The sequence below is a fragment of the Nothobranchius furzeri genome, chromosome 11 (assembly GCF_043380555.1).
Source record: "Nothobranchius furzeri strain GRZ-AD chromosome 11, NfurGRZ-RIMD1, whole genome shotgun sequence".
Classification (NCBI taxonomy): domain Eukaryota; kingdom Metazoa; phylum Chordata; class Actinopteri; order Cyprinodontiformes; family Nothobranchiidae; genus Nothobranchius; species Nothobranchius furzeri.
In genome coordinates, this window is record NC_091751.1 from 27373953 (window position 1) to 27393923 (window position 19971).

Here is a 19971-nt window from a genome sequence, read left to right on the forward strand (position 1 = left end):
TCAACTGTGTATGGTATTTATTTTAAATGTTTTATTACGATTCTTAGTGGGCTCCCTAAACTTATTTTGGCGTGGCTTTTTCCGTCTTATTACTCATAGCAACAAGTAAACATCATGTAAAACGTTGCCTCGTGTTTCTGTGTGCTGCAAGCATCCTCTGGGGGAATCCCAAGGGGTTCCCCGGCCAGGTCCGGTAAGAAGTCCGCTCCGACAGCTTCTGGCGTTTTTAAAAAGTATCCCAGGGGCACGGTAAGGGTCGGAGATGTTTAGTCTATTTAATTTCTGACTATATAAAACGATTTCTTCGGTTTTAAAGTGTGAAGTAAACTCCGACGAAGTAAAATCCAAGCCGATCCCGTTCATGTTCATGTTTACGATCCGTGCTTGTTTACATTTTTTTCCTGCCAATATGGCGTCTACTAACTGAGAGTCACGTGGGGTCCGGAGCTCTATCGAAGCAATCCATTATAAAATGAAATATTACCTGCTGGTTTGTTGAAAGATGCTTATAATGGAGGCAACTGTTGACCGACTCAAATTGGGCTGCCAACCTCTTTTAGTCAAAGACCATGGTTGATTACATGATCAGTGATGGTGGCACAAAATTACATCACTGACTACTGTTCTTGCAGCCCTTGGAATGCCACCACCACTAATCTTACGCCTCCACCTTGCCCCCTCCTTGGGCCTCTTGCTCTTACTCTTCCTCGTCCTTGTCCAGGCATTGTAGTGTTTGTCTTTTCTGTTTCTGTTTCCAAAAACACGACACCTTACCACTCTCCTTTTATTTTGGTGTCAATGTAATAGAAAAATAACACCTTCCACTGAGTCTAAGCCTGAATGTAATCAGCTGTGGTAGGCCCAATTTACCCATCATACATCAGCTGTGTGTAAATTATTAAATTTTTTGTTTATTATTAACTGATAAGTATTGTTCTTGAACTCATCATTGCAGAAGCAGAGGTTTTTATACTGCATCTAGGGTTAGGAATATTGGTTTTGCTATTGTGGGATGTGTGTTAACATTCGCAAGTACCACAAAAACAATCCATAGTTTTGTTGGGAGGAACAGCTTCTCTGTTAAGACAATGTAAGCCTGTCGTCTACATCGTAAAGCTGATTTTAGGGTTTTACTTTACATGTTACTTCTCTCACCAGTCTCATTTTCTGTTGAAAAATGCTTTTTAGACATAAACAAAAACAGAAGAAACACTGAAATACAGCTAAATGTATTTAATATCAGCTGGAGGTTTATATTAAAGCAGCATTAAAGCTGAATACCACAACACTTCTAATGAACTCTTACCTTCAGCAGGACATCTACGTACACGTTGTGCTGCGACATTATCTCCTTGATGTCCCATTTAACTCCAGCCATTAGCAGCAGCATCTGCTCGTAGTCGATGGCCTTGGCTGCTACGATCCAGTATATCGGTTTCCTCAGCTCACCGGCTGTAGAGACCGTCTGTGTGTGCGAACGGAGGAAGAGTCACTCTTACACGTTTTTAGAAATAATCGAATAAAACTGTAATGTGTGATTTTATTCAATAAATGCTCAAAAAGTAATTTGACGTAAAAACAAGAGTACTTATTATGCTCATGCGGATCCGTTGTCTTTAAAATCACAGATTACGAAAATAGAGGACCTATACCATTATAAAATTATGCTAATTATGTTTAGGGTTCTCTCCCTGAGAAAGTACAAAGGTTTTTGCAAAGAGGGAGAGTAATTGTGATTTAAGAGGCGTACGTATGTTTATTGTACAGGAAGCTAAGAAAGGTATTAAAAGGAGACGTATCTCTATAATAGGAGTAAAATTCTGGAATGAGGCTAAAACAGAATTAAAATTTGCAACTACACTTTCAGTTTTTAAAATACTAATCAGTAAAAATATTTGTGATTACTATTAATTTGAATTTGTTGGATGTGTATGTGTTTATACATTTTGCTATTGTTACATTGAGGGAATTAAAACAATTAAGTAAGTAGGTAAGGCTTCTGCCTATATTCAAAAGTTAATGTGATTGTATGGGAAATATGTAGATACTGAAATAGATACAGTACACAAGTATGTGAATATATATGTTTGTGGAGGTATGGAAATACATGGATGATATGTTACTGTCTACATGAATTACCATTTTTGATGATGATGACTGAATAAAATTGATCATTCATTCATTCGTTCGTTCGTTCGTTCGTTCATTCATTCAATGTATATAAAACCATTTCAAATGCTAAGCACAAAAAGGGGAATGGAAAAACGCTGTTTGTACATGACAGTTGTGATTCTGCTAGGACTGAAATGAAATATTTTTCAAATGGAAATGTAAACATGCTAACCACTTAATAGGTGAGACATAAACATGTTCATGAATACATGTTAGGGATCATTCTGGAAGAGCTCCATACAAACTCCACAAATATGTTAAATTTCACATTATCTAAGACTGACCACTTTCCACACTCCACTACTTTCTTCTACAATCTGCTCTTTAACTATTATTTCCTGCTATTTCAGCTGTTAACTTTATTTTTTCTCTAAGTGTTTTTCTCCCCAGAAGAAGCTACAATGATGTTCTGCTGAGCTGTGGTGGCCTCATGGAGGGGGCCATTGGCTTGAACACTGTTGCTTACCACTCAAAACATTCTCCCTCTCCTGATAATAACATTTTACTTTCTTTGAAATTGAATGTGCTACTACTAGTTTACCCGGTTAATTGTAGATTCACTAGGATAAATATAATGAACTTTATCTCTCACCAAATAGAATATTCACTAAGAAATCACAATGCTACTTGGTATATATTTTGTGTGTGTGTGTGTGTGTGTGTGTGTGTGTGTGTGTGTGTGTGTGTGTGTGTGTGTGTGTGTCTGCTCTGTCTTCTCCATCCCCAGTGAGTCGTGGCGGATGGCTGCTTATACTGAGTCAGGATCCTCTGGAGGTTTCTTCCTGTTGAAAAGAGAGTTTTCCTCTCCACTGTCGTTAAATGCTTGCTTAGTATGAGGACTGCTGTAAAGACTCTGACACTAGTCAGTGACTTGATGCAATTTGCTGGGTTCCTTATATAGGAAACTGTTTTCTGAATAGCTTAATGACCTGACCTTTATTGAAATGATTACCATGTGAAGTGTCTTGAGACGAGTCTTGTCGTGACTTGGTGCTATATAAACAAACTTGAATTGAATTGAACTCAAAGGCAGACGGATGCCACTTTTGCTAAATCATCAATTTCCTTCAGTCATCTGGGGTTTAAGCCCAGACTCATTAAATAGTAACTTTATAGAGCAGTGATGAGAGATTCAATTAATTCATGAAATACTTTTCTCTGTGTCAAAAAAAAAAAAGAAAAAAAGAAAAAACAGAACGCTGGTGATGTGTTCTGTCCCACTGTGGCTGACAATGATGACAGGAATAATCTGTAACATTCTGATTAATAAATACATGATTTTCACTATACCTGTGAATAAAACTGTTGTAGGAAAGGCTTCTTAGCAGCGGGCATCACGGTGTCCAAGTGGGACTGGAGGGACTCAAACTGCTCAGCCAAAAACACACTAAAACACACACAATCATTAAATTAGTGCAGAAATGTGATTAGTTATTCCAAATCAGGTTCTGTAGGGGCAAATAAGAAAAGCTGGTTGTATTTAGGTTTACAGCTGCTGATTCCCATCAACTCATCTTAACCTGTAAAACATCTAATAGTAAAGATTTACATTCCCTTCCGTGTGTTTTCATCAGAAGTCACGCATTCTAATATGTTAGCAGAGGAAGGCTGTTTGAGCTTCGTATTATTGTTGAGCCTTCAGAGATGTTCAATAAAAAAACGGAGAATAACTGTCGCTCCAGCTAGCTCATGATCATCAAAGTTTAGGGTGTTGGAACAAATGCATCTTCTCACACATCATTCATCTGTTTCCTTTTTTTACTACCAATGATCAGAAAACTACTCATTTAATCCCAACAATTCAGGTCAAATCTGTTTTATTAATTAACAAAACTAATGTAAACATAGAGGACAAAGGCATTCCCAGCTAACAGTTAAGTCCACCGTGTAGCCAGGTATGCCTAGGAACCTTTGACATTTGAATCGATACAGTACCAATTCCCAGTACTTAGAAATCTATACCGGTACTTAACAGTACCAATTTTCAATACTTTTGAGTGTTTAATAATTAATTAAATCTTTTTTTTTACATTTATCTCAATATATAACCACATTTGATAAATATCATGATAAATAACATAAAATGCTTTGTAATTTTTTAATGCACCTTTAACAACAACTGTTTCTAAATGATGCAAAAACCAAACCCAACTCCATGGACTTCTGTTGCTCTTCTATAACCTCATGAATAACTGACAAGGAGACCATTGATTATAAACTACAAATAAAACTAAAACAAACTTCGATACTGTTTGTATTTTATTATTTTGGTGTTTCACAAACTAAACCCAGCTCCATGGACTCCTGTGCCCTCTGGACAAATGGTGTAATGGTGGGTGCTTGTAGTTTTATAAACTGCAAATTAAACTGAAGCAAAAATCTTTGCTGTGAACTAAATTTACTGTGTACCGTAAATCCTCTAATACAGGCCCGGGCCTGTATTTGACTCAAGCTCATCAAGCTCCAGGCCTTTATTGGAAGGAGGGCCAGTATTAGAGGCAGGCCTCTATTTCTAATTGAGCAACATGAACTAATGGTTCGCTGGAGTTTTTGACAATTAAAATTGCGCCCACATTTTCAAAGTTAAACACATTTCTTTTAACAACGGTAGTTTCTGCTTCAGCTATCTCCCCCCTCCCCCTGCTTCAGCCCTCTCTCCCCTCGCAGCGGCCGCAAACTCACTGATGCACCTGCAGCCTCTCAGAGTTCCTGCTGCTCTAAACATTAAAATAATTATTTCATTTTCTGTTCGTCACTTCTGATGACCTTCAATGGTGTCTGTTTGTTGCAACAGCAGGTACAAAAACTAACTTGTTTTTATTTGACTATTTTTCTGTCCTGTCTGTTTATTATCTTCCTGCATCTCAATCCTAAAGAAAAACTGCTACCTGGGTTCATATATATTCACCTCATGAGTTACCTTTGAACTGCAGTTCTAAAAGATCTACCGACCGCAAAAACAGCGGAGCGCTCGCTGTTTGGCGGCCGTATCAGTGATCAGTGCGTCGGAGGACAAGGTGATGCGCGCAGCGCCCCGCTCCACAGCATGCAGCGAAACGCATCAGGCGCACATAAAATACAGAAAACATTAAAGGAAATGAACTGACATGAACGATCGCATGTTAAATTAGTTTTTGAGGTGGCGACACCTGATTGTTACTGTGGCCGTGCTCAGGAGGCAGATCTACCGACCGCGAAAACAGCGGAGCGCTCCCTGCTTGCCGGCCGCATCAGTGATCTTGCGTCGAAGGACAAGTTGATGCGCCCCGCTCCACAGCAGCGATACACATCAGGCGCAAATAAAAGACAGAAAACATTAAAGGAAATGAACCGACATGAACGATCGCGTGTCAGTACCGACGCTCTGGCACAGCGTGTTGCCCCCCCACCCCCACCCCCCCCAGCAGGTGACAGGAGCTTGTCACCTGCTGATAGCAGGCTGCTGTCTTTTCCGAGGGCTGCATCTTGCCGGTCATTATCACGTGACAGTGACTAGTCGACGACAGGCATAAAAAGTCACTACAGTAATCCCTCGTTTATCGCGGTAGATGCGTTCCAGACCTGGCCGCGATAGGTGAAAATCCACGAAGTAGGGACTCCCAGCATGCCCCTCGCGGGGATTCCCTCCACGTTGCAACTACGTCACAAACCGCAGCTATAAACGGAAGTCGCCTTTTCAGCTCACCACTCAGTCATCGTTTCTTCAGATTCATGATCAGAGTTTCCAACCTACCGATCAATCCAACGAACTATCAGCTCATAGTAAGTTATCTTACTTACTTCTGGATAGCCCGGCATTTCCGTGTCACTTCGTTGACGCTCGAACGCTCGGGGGTTTCCTAGATCAGCCGGCGTTTCACCGACGCTATCACTTCCGCGTCTGTGAAACCACGCTAACTATTGAATTATCGGATGATCACATTCTCTTTTTGTGGGTAAAACTCAAGAAATTTTTTTTTTTACTTTTTTTTTTGTTTTATTACAAAAAGTGCATTTTATGATGAAATTGATGAAAAAAACAAGCATTTCTTGATATTTCGCATAGAAAAATACCGCGAATCAGTGAAAAATACCGCGAATCTGCGAATTCCCCCTGAAAAATGCTCCAAAGAAAAAATCCGCAAAGCAGCGAATCCGCGATGAACGAACCGCGAAGTAGCGAGGGATTACTGTATAGTGAAGTTGACTAGGTCATTCACCCCCTACTGCTGCTCTCCAGAGTGTTCTGCAGCATAATCAGCACGTTCTCTTTGAACTTGATAGTGTAATGACCTGGCTGGGGTTGTAAGCCAGGTGCATTCTGGGTATTGTGTTATATGTGTTTCCTATCGTTCTGCTAGTTCCTATGTGCTGATTTGCGTGTTGTGTGAGTGTTATGTAAGCCACAGGGAAGGTGATGTGTGTTCTGTGGAGGGGTTGAATTAGCATGGTTAACTGACACCATGACTCTGTGTGGTAGGAGCGTGATAGAGGATCGTGTCTGTAGCGTTAGGAAGCGTTGAAGAGAAAGCCCAATAAAGGTCTGCGTGAACCTTTACTGCCTCCTGCTGGTTGATTTGGAGACTATAACCCTGCCGCTGGGATGCTCATACTTGCTTGTTACCACATTCCACCCGGCCACAATAAGAGACCGGCCATTATTTACCTCCGCTGACTCCGACACCGGCCAAAATTGGAGACCCGGCCTTTAATTGAATACCGGCCTGTATTAGAGGATTTACGGTATCTTCATTCCCTTTGCTGTTCTTTTTCAAACAGTTGATTTTTCCGACTTGGAAGTCAGGATTTCCGAGTTCCGAGGGGAAAGCTAACGCACCATTAGCCGATGTTAACAGAAGTTAAACATCAAGCTAACATAGTTTTGAACTATTTATTTGTCATTATATGGGGATGTTTAGGACCCAAATATGCAGATTACCCAGACGACAAGAGGCAAAAGTTAATTCAAAGTAAAAATCCTTTTATTGCAGGTTGAAAGAACAAAAATTAATCCAAGGCAGCGAGCCAAAAGTCCAAAAGTCCTGGAGCACAGGACACCCAAAGCTCTCTTAGAGCACAAAGTCAGAGGATCAAAAGGTCCTGAACACAGGACACCGAAAGCTCTCTTAGAGCACCTAAAACCTGGAGACAAAAAGCTCACAAAGAGCACGAAGACCTGGAGACAAGAAGCTCAGACAGAGTACGAACAAACGCTGACAACAATGCAATGGACCGACACTAAACAGAGACAATTCGGGGCTTAAACACACAGGGAGGAGTAATTAGGGAAACAGGCAGCAGGTGTGTGGAGTGAGGGCTGGAGGGAAGACAGGTGAATATAATTATCTAAATGGGGGAAACAGAACCAGAGGAGGGCAAATAAACCTAAAACTCTAAAACACTAAACTAAACCTAAAGACTGAGGGAAGGACTCACACACATAATAACACACAAACACACTCACACACACACACTGAGCTGGGGAGCAGACATGCACACACACACACACTGAGCTGGGGACAAAGAGGCTGGAGCTACAACTGGAGGGGCTGAGGATGACTAAATGAACACCGGACCTGAGGGAAAGATATGAAGGCCTACAAACAGAAGAAACATAAATGAGACGCAGACAAAGGACACATGAGGGCGCTATGAGACACAGAAGGGAATCTAGAGAGGAATGGAGAAACATCAGGAGACACATGAAGGAAGACGCAGACCATGACATTATTTACCAGCTGGAGAAGATAAAGACGATGATAACTTAGGTTGTTGTTGATGTAGTGGACCCAAACTTAAGAGGCTTTCTCTCTGCCATGCTGCTTTCTGTTTACAGCTTGCCCGCAGCAAAGGACGACATAACGTTCTTGCGCATGTGCTGCTGTCTATCTTGGGAAATCTCTTATGTTCTCATTAAAGAGACAATGTGTAGTTTTTACCATTAATTTCAGGAAACATCCATCAAAATGTTGTTGAAAATTAATTAAATGATGCCCAGTTGCTGAAAAATATTGGCGGCTTCCTAACATATAACCATAAAAATCAGGTCTAAAACACACGGCAGCGGGTCTAAGTCTCTGGGGGATGATATATTAGACGCCATGTTTCCTTCTACGGGAGCCTATGAGGACAAAATGCATTTACTGATTTGTAACAAACGATTACAAAACTTTCACCATTCATAAATGTTGTTGTTTTACACATTTACCTCTTCACTTGTCATTGATGAAAGGGAATCTGATGTGCTTGTTAGTTTGCTAAAGTTTGCACTCCCCAGGGCTTTTTGACCGTAATGGACACCTGTTTGTAAGGTTCCTACGCCAACACAAAAATACTACTTGCTTGCAACGACTTAGGTATCTACTGCCCCCTATCGCCAGGAAACATACACACTGCCACTTTAATGAAGGACAGGTATTGAACTCTATGATATCAAAACAAGGCACCATTTTATATCGTCGTCATCTTCCTCCGCTTATCCGGGTCGGGGTCGCGAGGGCAGCATCCCAACCAGGGAGCTCCAGACCGTCCTCTCCCCGGCCTTCTCCACCAGCTCCTCCGGCAGGACCCCAAGGCGTTCCCGGACCAGATTGGAGATGTAACCTCTCCAACGTGTCCTGGGTCAACCCGGGGGCCTCCTGCCACCAGGACATGCCCGAAACACCTCCCCGGGGAGGTGTCCAGGAGGCATCCTGACCAGATGCCCAAACCACCCCAACTGGATCCTTTCGATCCGGAGGAGCAGCGGTTCTACTCAGAGTCCCTCCCGAATGTCCGAGCTCCTCACCCTATCTCTAAGGCTGAGCACGGCCACCCTACGGAGGAAACTCATTTCGGCCGCTTGTATCCGCGATCTTGTTCTTTCGGTCATTACCCAAAGCTCATGACCATAGGTGAGGATTGGGACATAGATCGACCGGTAAATCGAGAGCCTGGCTTTCTGGCTCAGCTCCCTCTTCACCACGACGGATCGGCTTGGCTCAGCTTCCTCGTCACCACGACAGATCAGCTCAGCGTCCGCATCACTGCAGATGCTGAACCTATAGAGCTCCAGACCCCACGTGACTCTCAAGTTAGTAGACGCCATTTTGGCAGGTAAAAAAAGGTAAACAAACACTTGAACGTGAACGGGATCAGCTTGGATTTTACTTCGTCTGAGTTTACTTCACACTTTAAAACCGAAGAAATCGTTTTATATAGTCAGAAATTAAATAGACTAAACATCTCTGACCCTTACCGTGTCCCTGGGATACTTTTTAAAAACGCCAGAAGCTGTCGGAACGGACTTCTTACTGGACCTGGCCGGGGAACCCCTTGGGATTCCCCCGGAGGAGCTGGCTCCGGTGGCTGGGGAGAGGGAAGTCTGGGCCTCTTGACGCTACTGCCCGCTCCGACGCCAGAAGCTGTCGGAGTGGACTTCTTACTGGACCTGGCCGGGGAACCCCTTGGGATTTACCCGGAGGAGCTGGCTCCGGCGGCTGGGGTGAGGGAAGTCTGGGCCTCTCGACGCTACTGCCCCCGCAACCCGACTCCGGATAAGCGGATGAAAATGGATGGATGGACAAATAACATAGATTTACATGTAAGTAGTTTAAATAGAGTGCTGTGCTGTTTGAATGTATAAACTGAACGCCAAGAGAAATCACTATACAGATTTTTTTTTTCCCGTGAATAAAATAAATATGTCAGGCAGGAGCGTCTCAGGATCTGTCTGAGATCGGTCTCGGTGAGACAGATAATAGCAATCCAAAGTGCTTTTTATGTGTGATCTGACACTTGATCAACCATTGCTTAAAAATGAAATACAGCTTAGCCGGTTAATTGCTGTGATCATAAATCACAGAAACGGCAGCACGCAGAAATCACGAGGCAACGTTTTACGTGATGTTTACTTGTTGCTATGAGTAATAAGACAGAAAAAGCCACGCCAAAATAAGTTTAGGAAGCCCACTAAGAATCGTAATAAAAGCATTTAAAATAAATGCCATACACAGTTGAGGAAACGTTAGTTTAAGTACCTGATATGAAGTGGTCGCTGCATAAGTGAAATCCTTTACTCTCGGGGTCCCACAGTTTCATTTAAGCCCGGTCACTAGTGCGTTTTATTACAATGATCCAACGTTTGCGGCGCTCCGGGTCTTGGGGAATCCTGTAGAAGGATCTTCCCTTGACTTGTCCCTGTCTGTTCTGGCATCCTGGGGCACAACAGGAATCAACCATATTTCCCGTGTGAGATTTATGACAACAATAGTCCAGCTGCGGGCTTCTGCCTGCCAAAATGGTGCCGTTTCGATTTGAAGTGTTGCATGCTGGGAGAAGTGACGTCAACTCCTGGAGCTCTATCCGCCTGTCGATCTCCTGATCCCTCCTACCCTCACACGTGAACAAGACCCCGAGACACTTAAACTCCTCCACTTGAGGTAGGACCTCTCCCCCGACCAGGAGTTGGCAAGCCACCCTTTTCCGGTCGAGAACCATGGTCTCAGATTTGGAGGTGCTGATCCTCATCCCAGCCGCTTCACACTCGGCCGCGAACCTACCCAGCAAGAGCTGAAGGTCAGAGCTGGATGAAGCTAGGAGGACCACATCATCCGCAAAAAGCAGAGACGAGATTCTCCTGTCACCAAACTCGACACATTCCACACCACGGCTGCGCCTAGAAATTCTGTCCATAAAGGTAATGAACAGAACCGGTGACAAAGGGCAGCCCTGGCGGAGTCCAACCCTCACCGGGAACAGGTCCGACTTACTACCGGCTATGTGGACTAAACTCACGCTCCTCTGGTAACGGGACTGAATGGCCCTTGACAGAAAGCCACCCACCCCATACTCCCGGAGCGTCCCCCACAGGGTGCCCCTGGGGACACGGTCATAAGCCTTCTCCAAATCCACAAAACACATGTGGATTGGTTGGGCAAACTCCCATGCCCCCTCCATCACCCTTGCAAGGGTATAGAGCTGGTCCACAGTTCCACGGCCAGGACGAAAACCACATTGCTCCTCCTCAATCTGAGATTGAACTATCGATTGGACCCTCCTCTCCAGTACCCTGGAGTAGACCTTTCCAGGGAGGCTAAGGAGTGTGATCCCCCTAGAGTTGGAACACACCCTCAGGTCACCCTTCTTAAAGATGGGGACCACCACCCCGGTCTGCCACTCCACAGGAACTAACCCCGATGACCATGCAATGTTGCAGAGACGTGTCAACCATGACAGCCCTACAACATCCATGGCCTTGATATACCCAGGACGAACCTCATCCGCCCCCGGGGCTCTGCCGCTGTGTAGTTGTTTGACTACCTCAGCATTTTCTGCCCCCGAGATTGGACAGTCTATCCCCAGGTCTCCCGGCTCTGGTTCCTCCTCGGAATGTGCATAGGTGGGATTGAGGAGCTCCTCAAAGTATTCCTTCCACCGTCCAACAATAGCCTCAGTTGGCATCAGTAGCTCCCCATACCCACTGTAAACAGTGTGAGCGAGTTGCTGCCTTCCTCTCCTGAGGCGCCAGACAGTTTGCCAGAACCCCTTTGGAGCCAATCGATAGTCTTTCTCCATGGCCTCACCAAACTCCTCCCATGCCTGAGATTTTGCCTCGGCAACTGCCACTGCTGCACCCCGCTTGGCTATCCGGTACTTGTCTGCTTCCTCCGGAGACCCACAGACCAGCCACACCCTGTAGGCCTCCTTTTTCAGCCTGATGGCTCCCCGAACCTCTGGTGTCCACCAGCGGGTACGGGGGTTGCCACCACGACTGGCACCAGCCACCTTGCGACCACAGCTAGCAACAGCCGCCTTAACAATTGCAGAGTGGAACAAGGCCCACTCGGAGTCAATGTCCCCCACTGCTCTCGGGATGTGGTCAAAGCTCTGCCGGAGGTGGGAGTTGAAGACCGTCTTAACAGGTTCTTCTGCCAGGCGTTCCCAGCAGACCCTCACTATGCGTTTGGGTCTGCCAGGTCTACGAGGCATCTTCCCCTGCCATCTGATCCAACTCACCACCAGGTGGTGATCAGTTGACAGCTCCGCTCCTCTCTTCACTCGGGTGTCCAAAACATATGGCCGCAGGTCAGATGATAAGACTACAAAGTCTATCATCGACCTGCGACCTAGGCTGCCCTGGTACCAAGTGTACTGATGGGCACCCTTATGCTCGAACATGGTGTTCATTATGGCCAAACTGCGGCTTGCACAGAAGTCCAATAACGAAACACCACTCGAGTTCAGATCAGGCGGGCCGTTCCTCCCAATCACACACCTCCAGGTCAAGCTGTCATTGCCCACGTTCCCTGATGGAGTACTATCTAGCACTCATCCCAGGGACTCCAAAAAGGGTGGGTACTCTGAACTGATATTTGGCCCATAAGCACAAACAACAGTCAGGACCCGTTCCCCGACCCGAAGGCGCAGGGAAGTTACCCTCTTGTCCCCCGGGGTAAACCCCAACACACAGGCAGAGAGTCTTGGGGCTAACAAAAAGCCAACCCCAGCCCTCGCCTCTCACCCGGAGCAACTCCAGCAAAGGAGAGTGTCCAATCCCTCTCAAGGACTTGGGTTCCAGAGCCAATGCTATGTGTCGAGGTGAGTCCGACTATATCTATCCGGTACCGCTCAACCATTTTATATCATAAATTATAAATGACCTGCACTTGTCTTTGTCTTTATTTTGAACATGCGTACATACACATAGTAATACACACACCATAAGTAACTTCTCCTTTTGTTTATTTTTTTTAACACATGTTCAAAAGGGAGTAGGAAGAAGCATCAGCTTATTTACTCCCACCCCTTTCTCAACATCAAATAACTAATAGTTATTTAATGTTGTCTGGTAGTTTTTTTGGCAAATTACTTTGCAACATGTTCACACAAATGGCACATGGTTTATCAAGATCATATCATAAATACAAACATTTTGTGTTTAGGCACACACTTTTGGACCTTCTTCCTTGTATTTGGTAAACATCATGAGTTGAAGCCTTTTTTTAAACAGCATCATGTTTGGACATTGCTTCAATTCATCACTCATTCTGTTCCACAGTTTCACACCACACACAGACACGCTGAAAGTTTTTAATGTTGGTCGGACTCGAGCATGTTTGAATTTTAACTCCCCTCTTAACTGATACCTCCCCTCCCTTTTATGAAACAGTTTTATGTTGTCTGGAAGTAGTTTATTGTTTACTTTATACATTAGCTGTGCTGTTTTAAACTGAACTACCTCTGGAAATTTTAAGATTTGTGATTTTAAAAATGAGTGTGTATGATCTCTGTAACCAGTGTTATGAATGATCCTTAGAGCCCTTTTTTGTAACACAGATAATGATGATAATGCACATTTATAGGTGTTTCCCCAAACCTCTGTACAGTAATTTAAATATGTGGAAATAAGTGAACAGTATAGAACGTGGAGTGACTTTTGATCCTGAATGTGTTTGACTTAATTTAATATTGAGATGCTTCTTGAGATTTTATTGCTTATATGTTTAATGTGAGCTACCCTCTTGTCCCCCGGGGTAAACCCCAACACACAGGCAGAGAGACTTGGGACTACTACTATTGTCTATTATTACACCAAGAAATCTGATCTTCTTCACTATTTCAATTCTCACACCATCAATTTGGATTTGTTCTTGTAAATTTAGGCTGCTGTTCCCAAACAACATGATTTTAGTTTTATTCAAGTTTAGGGATAATTTATTCCATTCAAACCATTTTTTTATTTTTTGTAGTTCTGAGTTGAGCATATGTAGGAGTTCCTTGAAATTATCCCCAGAACAGAAAATATTTGTATCATCTGCAAATAAAATTTACTTTAATGATTGTGACCCCTTGCAGATGTCATTAATATAAAGCATGAAGAGTTTGGGACCAAGCACTGACCCCTGGGGAACATCACAAACAATGTCCAAGCATGATGAGTTGATTCAGTCCAACTTCACAAACTGCTTCCTGTCGGTCAAATAATTCCTGATCCAGTCTAGTGCCACCCCCCTAATTCCATAGCGTTCCAGTTTATTTAGTAGGATGTTATGATTTTTATGATTGATTGTGTCAAATGCTTTTTTTAGATCTATGAATACTACTACTGCACTCTCTTTCTGATCTATAGCATTTGTAATGTGATCTAGTGTTTGAATTAGTGCCAGTGATGTTGAACAATTAGCTCTAAATCTATACTGACTGTTAGTAAGTAGCTTATGTTTTTCTAAAAGTTTATCTAGGCGGTAAGTAAACAGTTTTTCTAGTATCCTGGCAAATTAAGGAAGTAAGGAAACAGGTCTGTAGTCTGTGAAGTGATGTTTATCCCCACTTTTATACAGTGGTGCAACTTTCGCTATTTTCATGAAGTTAGGAAATTTACCGGTCTGGAATGATAAGTTGCAGATGTAAGTTACTTGTAGAGTGCCTTTCAGAGTCAGAGGACTTCAAAGCACTTTACACTACAGGGTGTCATTCATCCATTCACACACGCACTCACACACTGATGGTGATGAGCTACGATGTAGCCACAGCTGCCCTGGGGCGCACTGACAGAAGCAAGGCAGTCGAGCACAGGCGCCACCGGTCCCTCTGACCGCCATCATCATGTGAATCGGTCCACAGTCGGTACCATGGCATTTGGTTTGTTCCTTAAAAAGTACCTAACTCGTTACCTATCCCTAGGTCTGACTCAAGCCGAAGGGGGCTGACGGACAGCGGTGAAGTATTAAATAAAAACTAAGTGAGCAGGCTTAATGAAAAATGGCTGAGGTTGTGCTATGAGGCTCGTAGAAGTAATTTAACCACAGTTTCAGGTTAGGGACACAAATGAAAAAGACAAGAAAAGACATTTTAAACAGAATCCGATTCAGATGGAACGTCTAAAGGGACAGAGGAGAAAATACGTTTAGATATTGTGCAAAAGAAAAGATTCAGTGTGCAAATGGTGAATAATCTCTGTTTCTCCAAGCTGAGGCCATTTAAACAGATATCAACCACAAGCAGGATCATAAACTTTCACTGTCACTGTCGACTGGATCAGTGGGTTGGGACGACTGGTTAGGGACGTGAAAACAACGCGAGCGTTCATTTGAGCAGCTAATAAATGATGTCATCTCGGAAAAATCCCTGCAGATTTTTTTGTGTCACAAAATGTCTTAATTAGGGTTTCATTTGTTTGCAATTCATCCTCATTAGTGAGTGATTTAGACTCCATATGTCATACCTAGCATTAGCTGTTGGTAATAATAATTAACAATAACTAGTTCATGCCAGTTCAAAGGCTCAACAAGCAGTAGGTTATTTAAGGACGAGCAGCTACGTTCAATTATGATTAATATATTTCTAGATTACGGACTTTATCGAATGAGGCAGATTTCTCACATTATTTACTTCCCTGCTGGTGAACAGTTCAGTTTAGCGCTACTATGTGTTGGTCAAATATGAGCCCAGAGGCACTTCATAGAGCACAGAAAATGGTGTTAAGTTAGGCTGGAACACCTTGTGTTTGCCTTGGCGACACACTGCAGTGTGTGATTTAAACAAAAGGAGCAGAACACACACCGTTCACGGTCATCTGATTATCTTACACTACACACAACAGCTGGAGGGCACCTAAACAGCTTCTGCTCAGGTCTTCTCACACCGATGGTTTGTCACAAACAGTGTTTTTTGATGTTAAAATGACACACACTTTCAGGCAAAACTACTTTGTATGCAGTCCTGCCTTGAAGTCTGCATCTTTCTCCACCGAGAATCATTTGCCTCCAATCTTTAACCGAGAAGCGCCACCGCCCCTGCATCTCAGCTCTTTTCCTTTCATTAATCTCCAGAGCTCGCTGCTTTCTTCCGACACCACACACTTTTTCTTAGGAAGTGGGTACAGGGCTATTCGGCATTTCTACAGTAGTGTTGTCCAGGCTGCTGCCTTTTCATTATGAAGCTGTTGTTGCACACAGTAAACCTCTCAGGATTCGGGGGCTGTCGGCTTGACCTAATTATGTGTGAGGGTGGCACTGGGCGGTGTGTGTTTTTGTAATAGAGAGAGAGCGAAACCGCAGAAGGAGTCAAGGAAAGCCAAACGGACTGGGAGACATGGAGACTGACACATTATTTTCTGGTGTAAAGTATTATTTCTCCAGAGTGTTCACATGAAACTCTCATGGCAGTGGGACTAATCTCTGATGAAATGAACTAAGCTGTGATTGCAACTTCTGTTACTTCCTGTGTTACTCAAGCCACCATTACAACCATCTAATGACCATTTATGCTTCAGCTGGTGTGTGTTGCCTGCTCACAGAGACTCGGTGGCCACCACCCTCTGAGCCAGACCATACAGCGTCCCGCTGTTGGTGAGGACCACCAGCTGGCTGAGATGAGGACTTGGCACCTTCTCCTTCCTGTCTTCTGCCGAGCCATGGACTCCTGAGTTTTCCCCTAAAGAGTCCTGAAAACAAACCAAAACAAAAGTCAGAGAAATGGAGCGAACAGCAAAGAAAATCTGGATTTCATTTTGTTATGCAGCCTAGACTCCTCAGGAAACATATTTATTAGTCCTAATTCACAGCAGCATTTTGACTTACAGCTGAGGGCAAATCACAGGTGTCTTAGAGAAGGCTGATCCCAGTTTCTCCTCGATGTTCCCCAAACTAGATTTAATCATTGGGGTGATCGGGCTCTGGAACCAGCTCCTTTTGGATTTACGCATCACTGTCCTCAGCCATGTCAAACGTTTTAGTTCAGGATGGCTTTTAACACTTAGTAGCATTGTGTCATTCTATTTATTTCTCACTTTATTATTGATTCTGTCTGTTCTTTGTTTTAATTTTGAAAAGCACTTTGGTGATGTGTTTGTCTAGTCGATAAAGTTTTATGTCGATCAGAATGGATATAGAGCGTAAAGTCGGTAAAGACGGCTCTCTCTTACCATGCCTCCATCTAAAGGGCTAGGTTATCCAGAGTTATCGCTGCAGTTATGCTGCTATAGGCTGAGGGCCGTGCTCTTTGTCTTTGCATTGGCGCAGGCAGCAGGCTGTGTCTTTGTTCACATACTTGCTGCTGCACTGCACATAGTACTGGGGTTTTCCACTAGGTGGCACACTAGACTACTCAGACCGGAGAGAGAGCCGGGGTTGGGGGTACAACCAAATCAAACATGGTGTCAATAGGACAGCAGTAACGGTTAATTTTGAGTTCATGACAGAAAGGAGACGGCAGCGGTATCATAGATGGTGGAAAAGACCTCTGAACCTGACGGAGTCTCCATGGTGTGTGTGTCTCGCTCATTTTGTCGACTTCACCTACTGGTTACTTGTATATTGCAGCGTTCGGATGTGTTGCAATAATTCCGGGGGACGTGCACAAACGACGCTTCAAATCAATGCAAATAAGACGTGGCAGTAGGGCTGAACGATTTAAGGAAAAGATAGAATTGCAATTTTTCCAGCAGAAATTGCGATTCCGGTTCAATTCATGATTTTCTGCAAACAACGATCCAACATTAGCCTGCCAAGCCATCCTGTGGATTAAGTGAAAAGACGGTCTAGAATCTAATCTAGTACAACAAAACATTCACATTAATATTTACTATTTAATCATACAATAAAAACAGTTAAAGCTATTAATATTTTCTCTAATTTTTATCTTTTTTTATTTTTTAATGTCTAGAGAGGAGCTTTATAAAAACATGTTCCACTCCAAAAATGCATGGAAAAAATCTGTAGGTAGAAATAGCTTTTAAATGTATTAAATAACAAAAAATGCTCACAGTTTTCCCTGCAATACCAAGGCAGGCTGGCTGCACGTTTTCGAAGCCGTCTGATCATTTTTCCTCACTAACCTCAGTTCCGTTAGAGAGATGCACGCATTTTGACACCTTAGCTTGTTTGAACTAACGTGTGCCATCAGAAACATTCAAACCATTTTTAAAAGAGAAGTTGAGTTTTCAAGTCAACTAAAGTGCACGACTCCACACTCGCGCTGACGAAGCGTAAACCAAGCTTTAGAAATCAGCCTGAACCTGCTCCGATGTGGGAGGAGTCTCTCTCTCCCTCACTCAACTACATTCTCTCTCTCTCTGTCCCGGGCTCACCTACGGTGCCATTATTATCGGCTCTAGCAGCGCTGTGTGTGGGGACATAAAACAGGGAAAATAACCTGAACATGCAGCTCTGTCAGCTGTGGAGTTGGGTTAAACTCTGGACGGTACACCCCACCCCCTCCCCCGCGCTGGCTTTTGCCGCCGCTATAACACCCCGCTAAAACCCCGTATGTAAAAAAAAGTTACACAACTGATCCTGGATCAGTCAAAACCGCTAAAACCGCAGCTCTGACGGTCACATGCTACTACTAGTTTACCTGTTGAATTGATTACAGATTCCAGCTCAGTGGCCTTCTGGTATGAGTGTCCGCCCTGGGACTGGGAGATCGGTGTTCAAATCTCGGTTGGGTCATACCAAAGACTTAGATAAAATGGGACCCAATGCCTCCCTGCTTGATACTCAGCATTAAGGGGCTGGATTGGGGGGGTTAAACCAGCAAATGGTTTCCAAGCGCGGCCACAGCTGCAGCTCACCGCTCCCCCAGGGATGGGTCAAATGCGGAGAACGAATTTCACACACACCGGTGTGTGTGACAGCTAGTGGGACTGTAACTGACTGTAACTGTAAGATTCATTCAGATAAAGATCCGATCAAAGCGTAAGTCTAGGGGTGATCGTGCCTACACAGTTCCGGGTCCTCGGCTTTGGAACCAACTCCCACAAGAAATCAAGCCGTCCACATTGCTGCCCACTTTAAAAGCAAGGCTTAAGCTGTATTTTAGATTTGTTTCTTAGTTGTTTTTAGTCACATTTTAATGTTTTGATCACTATTCTTTTATTGTTTTCAGCTCTTATTTTTTGTTTTTAATTTTTTTTATCTCTATATTTTATTATAGAGCTGTTTTATTGTGCTGCTTCATTGCACTATGTTCAGCACCTTGGGTCCCCTTGATTGGGGGTGGGAAGGGGCTTTATAAATAAAATGACAAAGACAGAGACAGACAGACAGACAGACAGACAGACAGACAGACAGACAGACAGACAGACAGACAGACAGACAGACAGACAGACAGACAGACAGACAGACAGACAGACAGACAGACAGACAGACAGACAGACAGACAGATAGATAGATAGATAGATAGATAGATAGATAGATAGATAGATAGATAGATAGATAGATAGATAGATAGATAGATAGATAGATAGATAGATAGATAGATAGATAGATAGATAGATAGATAGATAGATAGATAGATAGATAGATAGATAGATAGATAGATGATAGACTGACTGAACCAACTGCAGATGAGCGACTGTTTTGAAAAACTAATCTCAACTTGAAGTGAATTATTGTGAATAAACTTTTTGTAAAACATCTAAACTTCATTTCTCTTGATTTATCTGAATAAATCTCTCTGTTGAGCATCCTCTCAAATGGAATAACAAGCAAAACAAGAATTAAACCTAATCCCACCAATCACATTACTCTGGATTTACATAAAACCCATCAGGATTCCACAGGAAGGCAGATCATCAAAATGTTTTAGTGTAAAAGAGAAATATAAAGCCTTATGATGCCATAACGTACCATATTAGTACGCTGAGCCTCCACACTTCTGCTGCAAAGCCTTCCAAAACCACCTCAGGCAGATCAATAGCAATCATGCAGGTAATGAACAAAAGGACCTTTTAATGCTGTACCATAACATCCATTTACATGCTGCTGTTCCGAACAATCATGGTCTAATTCTGGCTTTCAGAATGAACATTTTCTTCTCTCTCACACTAGCTGCTTTTAT

General features: G+C 43.4%; 1 protein-coding gene across 2 annotated transcripts in view; it reads right to left on the reverse strand.

Annotated features, from left to right (window-relative positions):
* The window catches only part of vps50 (VPS50 EARP/GARPII complex subunit), a 224695-nt gene that overhangs the window by 26100 nt on the left and 178624 nt on the right, over window positions 1-19971 (reverse strand). For both annotated transcript variants that reach the window (XM_054744890.2, XM_054744888.2), the window contains 3 exons: window positions 16428-16576; window positions 3463-3559; window positions 1307-1465 (listed from right to left, as the gene is read on the reverse strand). In XM_054744890.2, the coding sequence (XP_054600865.1) occupies window positions 1307-1465; window positions 3463-3559; window positions 16428-16576 (405 nt within the window). The remainder of the gene's footprint in view (window positions 1-1306; window positions 1466-3462; window positions 3560-16427; window positions 16577-19971) is intronic.